The 10446-nt window shown below is 50.7% G+C and overlaps 1 protein-coding gene across 1 annotated transcript; it reads left to right on the plus strand.

Annotated features, from left to right (window-relative positions):
* The first annotated feature begins 7279 nt into the window (after positions 1–7279).
* On the plus strand, positions 7280–8748 carry LOC124234122 (keratin-associated protein 10-12-like). The gene has a single exon (XM_046651381.1). It carries the CDS (start codon positions 7330–7332, stop codon positions 8302–8304), a length of 975 nt encoding a protein of 324 aa, XP_046507337.1. The 5' UTR covers positions 7280–7329; the 3' UTR covers positions 8305–8748.
* The last annotated feature ends 1698 nt before the right edge of the window (positions 8749–10446 follow it).

Genomic DNA, 10446 nt, shown 5'->3' on the forward strand with positions numbered 1-10446 from the left:
ATAGCTGAGGTCGCTGGAGCAGACGGACAGGGTGGAGGCGGCCATGGTGGGGCGGTGGGGCTGGAGGAGGGTAGGTGTGAGTGTGTAAGTGAGTGTCTGCGTGTGTGTGTGAGGTGCCTGGGGCCGTGGCTTTTATACCCCTCCTGGCTCTTGAGTCCCAGGCCCACGAGGCTCCAGTTCCGGCTCCCAGGCTGGCATCAGGGATGTTTGTTTGCCTGTGATGTTGTCCAGCTCGTAAATCTCCTGGCATTGTTTGGCTCAGGGGTGTGTCCCACTGTGTGCCCCGGGAGGAGGAGTGGGGATGGGCAGGGTCCTGACCCAGGTTCTGAGAGCCAGGGAGGGTGGGTGTCGGTGGTGCCTCGGGCCATCCTGGGTGTGCCCGGAGCTCCTCCAGTCACCGGCCAGGGCCGCCCCCGGCATCCCTCACTTTGTGGGCAGCTAGAACAAGGACGTGTCTCCCTGTGGCTCAGGCACCTCATTCCATGGGGATGCAGCACGGTTGCCACCTGGAGGCCAGGGGCATTCACTGCCCTCTCAGGGCCACACATCTGTGACAGGACCCGAAGCTCTTGGCCTGAGGTCTCATCACCACAGTGCCTCTGTCCAAGGCCTCCTGTCTCTGTGTCCATTTGCCTGCTTTCTTGAGCTTGGGAGACCAAAGGACTTTGTCTTCTAGGGCAAATCGTGTGGTTCCCTTCCCTCGCAGGACGATGACAGCTTCCTGGGCATCTGGCTCCCGGGCGTGAGCCACGCGGAGCACCCGGGCTGGACCGCGGAGGCGTCACAGCCTTCGTCCCCGCCTTGGGCAGCCTCCTCTGTTTGGACGGCCCGGCCTCTCCTCTGAGACCAGTGGCCTTTACCCAGACCTCCTGCAGGCCAGATACCCAACCTGCCTTCCCCACATGACACCAGACAACCCACAGGGTCACTAAGTAGCAAAGGACCACAGAACACGCAAAGAGGCACGAAATGTCGCCATGGAGAGGTCTCCTTCACTCCTGCCTGCCGTACGTACCCTCCTCTCTTGAAGCAGCTGCTTCCACCCATTTGTCTTCTCTCTACCCTGTGCCTCTCTCTGCCTCTCTCTTCCCCGTCTCTCTCGCTCTCTGTGTCCGTTTCTCTGTCTCTCTCTGTGTACACACACACACACACACACACACACACCCCTGCACATGCAGTCCATTCTCGTTACTCACAATCATGTTCTATAAAGTCAGCACGAACCCTGAACTGGCGAGCACTGGCCCAGCGGCTCAGGGGGAAACACGGGGTTGGGTTCTTGCCAGCCTCCGGGCGCATTTTCATCAACTGATCAATACGTAACCCTGTTTGATGTGTGTTTCTGTTCAAAGACATTTTGTTTAATATATATTTAATGCACATCTCATTGAACATTAGACTCACAGCCAGCAGTGCTATAACTCACTCCTGAACGAGGCCCATCTAACGTATTTTCTCCGTAAGGCCTGTCACAGCCTTGTCTCGCTCAGGAACACTAGACAGCTACTCAGCTCTAGTTGGGGGACATTTTAACCGGCAAAATCAGAAGCATAAAGCCCCAAAATGCGTAAAATGTGGCATAAAGAGACTGGGAAAAGGACACACTTACAGACTGAGAGCTGAAACAAGGGCGACCATCTCCTTGTCCCACTGCAGCTGGGAGCGTGGGCCGTAGGAGACGCGGATTTTTGGCTGCTCTGCACATGTCCACAAATGACCACTCAAGCACTGCTGGTACTGATTTTGGGGTTACAAATAAATCTTAGTGAGTAGGCGAATTCACAAATGAAGAAACCATGAATAATGAGGATTGACTATGTATATCATTCTATGTATCTATGTTTCTCTATATGTATTTACACATATCTAATGTCTTTGTGTGCATAAATTTTTAAAATACAAATTGTATGATATTCTACTCACTATGTTTTTTTTTTTTAAATATAATTTAATGTGGAGCTCCGTTCCTACGAATACATACAGATTTCTCTTTCTTGGTTACAGCTGCATAGAATTCCACACTGGTCTGTGTGTTTGTTTCTTCTGCTGTGTAACAAATCACCACAAGCTTTGGTACACACGCTGTCTCCCAGTTTCTGTGAGTGAGGAGCTCAGGCGCAGCAGAACTGGCTTCCCTGTGGGGCCACATCACAGGCTGTCATCTGAAGGCTTGACCGATGAAGGATTCACCTCCGAGCTCACATGGTTCTTGTCAGAATTCAGTTCCGTGCAGGTGGTCTGACTGAGTGCCTCAGTTTCTTCTGGCTGTTGCCTGGAGGCCACCCTCACGTCCTTGCCATGTGGCCCTCTCCATGGGCAGCTCACAAGCTTCTCTACCGACAGCATAGGAGTCTCCCCGCAGACCAGGATTACCATCTTACATGATGCACATCCCATCACCTTTGCTGCAGTCTTTGTGCCTGCAAGCATGTAGCGAGTCCTGACCACACTCAAGGGGCAGGGGGCACATGGCCCCGGGACACCAGGAGGTGGGGGGCGTGGGCCACCCAGTGTCTGTCTCCTGCAGTCTGTGTCACAGATTATTGCACAAGCTCACCGCTGTGATGCTTTTGCACAGACCTCATGGCTTTTCAGGAACACCTGTAGAATAAGTGCCTAATGATTGTGGCACAAAGGTATGAGGCTTTAAATTTTGACGCATAATGGCAAATTGCCCTCCAGAGCTCTGGACACGTCCACATCCCACAGCAGGCCAGCAACGCTGAGCTGCCCCCTCCCTGCCTAACCTGAGTCCACAGCAGCAACAGTTTTCATCCTTTCCCACTTAACATGCGAAAAATGATCCCACGTGGTCATACATTTGTTTTCTCTCGTTTCGAGCGGAGTTGAACACATGTTCATGTTTAAGAACCTTTTGTATTTCTCTGTCAGTTGTCTCTCTGCATCCTTTAGTTCATTTTCTTTTATGTTGTCGGCATTTATTAGCAACTGCGGGAACTCTTTGGGTATCGATTAGCTCTTTCTCTGTGATATGCATGACACATACATTTTCCATACTGTTTTTTGCCTTTGTTAATGATGTATTATCCCATGCAATTTTTAAGAATTTATGTAATTAAATTTACCAGTCCTTTTTTTTATGTCTAAACTCAGAATAGCCTTTCCTATTCTGAGATTATTTTGTCTCCTTTCCTATCAATTATTGAGAGAGCTGTATTAACGTCCCCAACTATGACTTTACCTTTCTCTATTTCTCCTTTTAGTCCTGTCAGTTTTTGATTTCTGTGTTTTAAGCTATGTTATTGGATGTATATACGTTTAGAATTGTTACAGCTTCCTGGCGGGTTGACCTTTTCAGCTTTCTGGAATGTCTGTCTTTATCCCAAATAATGCTTCTTGCTTTAAAATCTAGTTTATCTGGTACTAATAAGCCACTCCAACTGTTTTTATTTAGTGTTTCCATGATATAGCCTTTTCCAGCTTTTTACTTCCAACCTTTCTGGGCCCTTATATTGGCATCTAGCTCTTTTAAGTGGCACAGGGGTTTCCTATCTTTTTTTAATCCAGACTAACAATCTTTCTTTGTAAATTGGAATATTTAATACTTAACAGTTAATTTAATTATTGATGATTGGGTTTATATCTACTATCTGATTATGTTTTCTATTTGTCCCAACACGTCCTTTTTAAAAATTACTTTCTGACTACTTTAGATTAATCAAGTGTTTTTATTATTCAGTTTCCCTTTTCTACTTGTTATTGGTTACACATGGTTTCTACTCTTCTTTCGGTGGTCACCCCAGAGATTAGAGCACGCCTTCTTGGGTTATTCAGGCAGACTTAGTACTTTTACCTCTTCCAAAGCCACACTAAGACCTCAGAACACTTTAACTCCTTTTTTCCTTCTCACCTTTTCTTGTTAATGTTGTCATGCATTTGATTGATACTTACGGTCTAGACCTCACAAGAAACTGTAAGGGAATCTATATCATCCTAATATTGTGACTGTAAATGTAGGTCAATTTTCACCTCTATTTGTCCTCTTCTTTTTCCTTTTAGAGTCTCCTCGTTTCTCCCTGCATTTCTGTCACTCAGTCATCCTGCCTGAAAAGCCCCCTTCAATATTTCCTTCACAGTGGGTCCTCTGGTGTCAAGTGGGCCCAGTTCTCGTTTGTCTGGTGATGTTCTGTTCCGCCTTCATCTCTGAACAGTACTCTCTCTGGGCTAGAATTCCAGGTTTGCAGTTCTTTTCTCTCAGCCCCTTAACGATGCCACGCCAAGGCCTTCTTGCTTTTCTCTTTTGGGATATCTACTATAAGTCTTATTGCTGCAAGTTTGAGGTTGATGTTTCTTTCTCCTCTGCTTGTTTTCAACAATTTGTCTTTGTCTTTGGTTTTCATGAGTTTCATTATGATGTCTACGTGGGTTTCTTTAGTGTTTATTCTCTTAAGGTTTATGCCATTACTTGAATATGAAGTTTGACTCTTAGTTTTGGAAAACTCTTTACCATTCTCTCTTCAAATATTCCCCCATTCTCTCTTTCCTCCCAGATGGGACTCCAACAATAAGAAAAATATGCAGTTCCTTCCCCATGGTCTACCACATATTCAATTATCTTCCCTCCTTGTTACTCTCCAGCTTCATCCTAGATGCTCACGGCTTCCAGTTCACTAATCCCTTCTCTGCCATCCATTCTGTTATTAAACCCATCTATCGGGTCATAAATACCATTGCCATATTTTTTCAGTTCTAGAATTTCTACTCATTTCTTTTTTATGTATTTCAGTTTTTTGATAAAACTCTCCATCATTACATCTATTTTCTTGGGCATATTCATCACAATTATTTTAAAAATCCATGTCTGATAACTCCAGCACTGTGTTGTCTCTGGGTCTGTTTCTATTGTCTATCTGTCTCTTGGCCGTATTTCTTGGCATGACTGTAATTCTTGATTGCATGTTTGACGTTGTGTATGAAAAATTCTAGCAGCTCTGAATGAGCCTTTCCTCTCCGGAGAGTTTCACCTCACCCTCTGGCAGGCAGCCTGCTGAGAGGCAGGGCACTTTATTGACATGAAGCTGGGAGTTGAGGTCTCTGTAAGGTCTGTTTTTCCCCACTCCTAGGATTTAGCTCTCCAGAGACCCCAACTGAGAGCCACTCCTCCTTGGCTGGTCTTAACTCCAGGTTTTGACTCCTCGGTAATGAGGCTGCAAAAACTGTGCTTGGCTTTATAGTGGCTTTCTGTTTGCCTTCTTAGCATCTTCCCCTCAGAGCATGAAAATCTGGCAAATGCCTTGAGGGTTCGACCTCCTCTTCTAGAGCTCTTCTTGGTGCCTCCCATCTGTCTAGGATCTTGTCCCCATGAGTCCTTGCTGCCTCTGCAGTCACAAATTCCCATGTAATTTACTCCAGCCCCATGAAATTTCTAGAAGCTCTGCTGGCTTCTATACGTTTCAGTTGCAGCCTTTTGCCATCCCCCCATTGAAGATTCATCAGTTGCACTTAAGGGAAAAGCTATTTGGAGATGCTGGCTCACCTCTCTGAAGCTTTCTCATCTCCAGAATGTGTGCCCCTCAATTCTTAGTTTTAACGGCAGCCTTCAAAAAGCTTTCAACAGATGTTTTTGTATTTTATGCAGGTTTTCAAGTTATTCTCAGCAAGAGTATATGTCTGGCACAAGCTACCTAGTCATAGACGGAAGCAGAAATATCTTCTCCCTCTCTTTCTCTCTTTAATGCCTGTCCAGTCTCCGTGATGAGTTCCTATACCCCCAAGGGGCCAGGAGCTGAGCACAGGAGGCCAGGCTCAAATCTATCTTATTTTTGTGTCTCAAAATATAAATTCAATTGAATTCCTAGAACCCTTTTCTTGCCTTTCATAAATATCCCAGGGGTTGACAGACCTGGGCTGATAATCAGTGTTGGAAACAAAACGGCTGGGAAGGGTGAAAATTCGAGGCCCTAGGCTTAGCAGGAGCATCGCACTCTGCCAGAAAGGCCCCCAGAGCCCTCCCACCTGGGTCAGGCCCCACCCCTCTGGGCCCAGTGCATGCTGTGCCATGCCCGGTCATCACTGCATCACAGGGTACCACAAGCCCAGCTCTCCTGGGCTGGCAGGGATGCAGAGGGCAGGGCTGCGACCTGTTCATCTTCACATCCTCCAGCCTGGTACTGTTTCCAGCTCACGGGAAGATTTGCCACATAGGGAATAAATCCATGCTTGGGAATAAAAGGACCAGAGAGGATTTGAAACATATTTAGCAGAGAGAACCAAAATGATGTGGCGGCTACTTGGATATTATCTGCAGAAGGAAGGGAGAGGCCTGGGTGACCTTTCAGGTCTCTGGCTGGGGTGACACAAGAAATTGTTCGGTTAACAATCAGAAAAACCAACAGGAAACACAACAGCGATCCCTGGCATTTGTACGAAGCTTTGCTGCGTGGCTGTGCCTTCTGCAGGGAGATGGACAGGCAGCTCTGGCTTACACTCGTGGCTTTGTGGTGTGCGGTGAATGCAAATGGAGATGGCAAGGCTGTGGACAGCCGCAGGATCTGGGGCCTCGCTGAGCGGTCGGGCAGAAGGCAGGGTGTGCACTGCCCACCAGGGAAATGGGAAGTGCCATGGCCTGACTGTCACACCTTTTCCTCTTTGCCACCTGCACCCTCAGGGGAGCTCCCTGCACCAGAGAGAGCGCAGGGGAGACACTGTGGGAACTGTCCCGGCCTCAGCGCCTCTTCGACCTGGGTTTCTCCAGCCTGCCACTCAGGAAGCCGTGGCACCCCGACAAGCAGAGTGCCCAGGTGTGCAGTGGACCCATCCCAGGTGTGCAGTGGACCCATCCCAGGTGTGCACAGGACCCATCCCAGGTGTGCACTGGACCCATCCCAGGTGTGCACTGGACCCATCCCAGGTGTGCCCTGGACCCATCCCAGATGTGCACTGGACCCATCCCAGGTGTGCCCTGGACCCATCCCAGGTATCGGCAAAGGGCCATCAGGACGGGGAGAGACGGAACTCTCCTGCCACCAATGCAGACCCAGGACACACTATGTGTAGACAACACACACCCTTTCTACATCAACGCTGTGCTCTGGACCAAAGGTCGCTGAGGAAGTGTCAACAGACCCCAAATACACTAGGAGTTTCTAGCTGAGCAACATCTCCCAGGACTAAAAACAAACGGGCCCTAATGAGAGTTCTCAGGGTGCCAAACAGCAACAAGGAAGGGCGGGCGTGGGGGCCGCCCGCTGGGACAACACACCCCAACATGTATATAAGCCCAAAGCACCTCACACACTCTCAACCCCCTCTCCCGCACACACACACACACACACACGCTCGACCCTCCTCCAGCCCCACCGCCCCACCATGGCCGCCTCCACCCTGTCCGTCTGCTCCAGCGACCTCAGCTATGGCAGCCGGGTCTGCCAGCCCGGTGCCTGGGACTCCTGCCCCGACTCCTCCTGGCAGGTGGACGACGGCCCAGAGAGCTGCTGCGAGCCCCCCTGCTGCGCCCCCAGCTGCTGCGCCCCACCCCCCTGCCTGAGCCTCATCTGCACCCCTGCCAGCTGTGTGTGCAGCCCCTGCCAGTCAGCCTGCACCAGCTCCTGCACGCCCTCGTGCTGCCAGCAGTCTAGCTGCCAGCTGTCCTGCTGCACCTCTTCCCCCTGCCAGCAGGCCTGCTGCGTGCCCGTCTGCTGCACACCTGTCTCCTGCTCCCCCGTGTGCTGTGTGCCTGTCTGCTCTGGGGTCTCCCCCTGCTCAGACTCCTCATGCTGCCAGCAGTCTAGCTGCCAGCGCTCGTGCTGCACCCCCTCCCCTTGCCAGCAAGCCTGCTGTGAGCCCGTCTCCTGCACCCCTGTCTGCTGCACCCGTGACAGCTGCAAGCCCGTGTGCTGTGTGCCCGTCTGCTCTGAGGCCTCCCCCTGCTCAGGCCCCTCGTGCTGCCAGCAGTCTAGCTGCCAGCCCTCCTGCTGCACCTCCTCCCCCTGCCAGCAGGACTGCTGCGAGCCCATCTGCCGCACACTCATCTGCTCCAAGGCCACCCCCTGCCCAGCCCCCTCATGCTGCCAGCCCAGCCCCTGCCCCCCGTCCTGCTGCAGACCCTCCTCCTGCGTGTCCCTCATCTGCCGCCCGGTGTGCAGACCCGCCTGCTGCGTGCCCGTCCCCTCCTGCTGCGGCCCCGCCTCCTGCCAGCCCAGCTGCTGCCGCCCGGCCTCCTGCGTGTCCCTGCTCTGCCGGCCTGTGTGCAAACCCTCCTACTGCGTGTCCCTGCTCTGCCGCCCCACGTGCTCCCGTGTGGCCTGCTGCATCCCTGCCCCGACCCAGAAGTCCTGCTGCTGAGTGATTAAAGGCACCCCAAAGCTCGAGAGCTCACTGCCATCTGCAGCCCCTGGATTCTTTACCAAGAGCCAAAATAGCTGTCAAGCCCCCTTCGTGGGCCCCCGCAGTGGGCATTTGTGGCCACCTGGCCACACATGTGCAGTCGTCCTCCACAGAATAGCTCACCCATTTCTTCAAGGACTGACTTCCCCCAAATCAACGTGCCCTGCCCCCCAGCCTGGGTTGGCAGAGACCCAGTGAGGCCCCTGGCCTCCCCCAGGCCTTTGAAGGTCCTGTGGAGTGGAGCAGAGAAGATGAACTGCTTGGAGTGGGTTTCTCATCGCCGCCACCGGACCCGGGTATGGCCCTGGCTCCTCCACTGGTTCCTGAGCTGGTTTCTTTACCTTCCCCTCGTTCTGTGAGCTGCCAGTCCCTTCTAATAAACTCCTTGCCTGATGAATTTAACCAGAATTCATTCCTGTTGTTTATAACCAAGACCCCTGCCTGACGCTCCCCCACATAAAGGTGGTCCTGGGTAGCTCTCCGGGGCCACTATGTTCCTACCCCTTCAAATGCCCCCATCACTCTGGCTACATGTGTATCCAAGAGATGGACACACTTTCAAGAACACAAAAGGTGAATAATCTGACAGCAATGCCTGCTCTCGGGGAGGGGGGCCACCTTTCAGGGGTGACTTCCCTGAACCCAGACTGTCTGCAGTGCCCCCACTCCAGAAGGATGAACCCACGGGCCCTGTGCAGGAAGGAGCTAGCACAGCAGACGGGGATGGGCACCCTTGACCCTGCTCACAAGGCTGGCCCTTGGCTGGCATCTGGGAACGCGCATTTGCACAGGGTCCCCACCACTGAGTGAGAAGAGTGACTCACTGGGCCTAAACCATTAGTACAAACACCACGACTTGTGCTGACACCTGCTCTGCCCCCAGGAGGCTGGATTTTGGTACATGCCAGGCAGAGGCAGCCACAGGACCAGCCTCCATAAAAACCTCAGGCGCTGGTCTCTGATGAGCTCCCCGGTAGACGACACCTCACATGTGTTATCATGGCTCCTTGCTGGGGAGTTAAGCGTGTCCTGCATGACTCCATGGCAGGGGTTCTGGAAGGGTGCGCCTGGTGTCCCCGACCTCCCCCCAAGGGTCTTCTCTCTGCACTGAGCCAGCTCTGCATGCTGAGTCCTAGGAGTTCTAGCAAATCATCAAACCTGGGGATGCGGGGGGTGGGTCTTGGGACCCCCTACACCCTGGGGATGGCTCCCCTGGAGAAGATCTCACACGTGTGCACGAGAGACTCACACAGAGCATCTCACAGCACTGTTTGAAAAATCTAAATAGAACAATAATCTAAATGCCCTTCAAGAGGAGAATGGACAGTTAAACCATAGTGTACACACCCAGAGGAAGAGTACACAGCAGTTAAAATGACTGAGCCGGGAAACACATCGATCTGGGTGAATCGCAAAAACATAACATTAAGTAAAAAAAAAAATTCATGCCACAGATTGATACAAACAGAATAATACATATTTAAGGGTCAAAAACACAAAGCAATACTTTGTCTCCATGGCTGTAACACCTCTATAAAAACTACAAAGTCATATGCGGGACTGACGGACACCAGCCTCAGAACAGTGCCCCTGAGGCAGAGGGCAGGGATGCAACAGGAGGGCGCGCATCTGTATTGCTCTGTAAATACGGCAAATGTAAATATGGTAAAACGTCAAGATTTGTTTACACTGATTCGTAGATACATGGGCGCTTATTATATTATTTTCTATACTATCTGAAATATTTTATAATAAAAAACTATCCGGGCAGGTAACAAGAAGTGGCATAGACCACATTCTTGAGCCACATGCAATGAGATAAACTTATAACTATAAAAAGGAAGGCTCCTTTGGAAAATTTAAAGGTGCTCTTTCAGATTGAACAGAAAACGGAAACCCAATGGCAAACTCAGGAGATGAAGGGAGGAGGTCCTGCGTGGGAGGAGGTGAGGGCTTGAGAGATCCGTGTTCAGGGAATAGACTAAATCCTTAAAGACAAACAGCAGAAACTAAGCAAGATTGAGAATAAATAAGACTTCACTTCAGAATTCAGAAAAACTTCCAAAAGAAAGTAAAAGAAATAACTTAATGAAATTAGTG

The sequence above is a fragment of the Equus quagga genome, unplaced genomic scaffold (genome assembly GCF_021613505.1).
Source record: "Equus quagga isolate Etosha38 unplaced genomic scaffold, UCLA_HA_Equagga_1.0 71534_RagTag, whole genome shotgun sequence".
Lineage (NCBI taxonomy): Eukaryota > Metazoa > Chordata > Mammalia > Perissodactyla > Equidae > Equus > Equus quagga.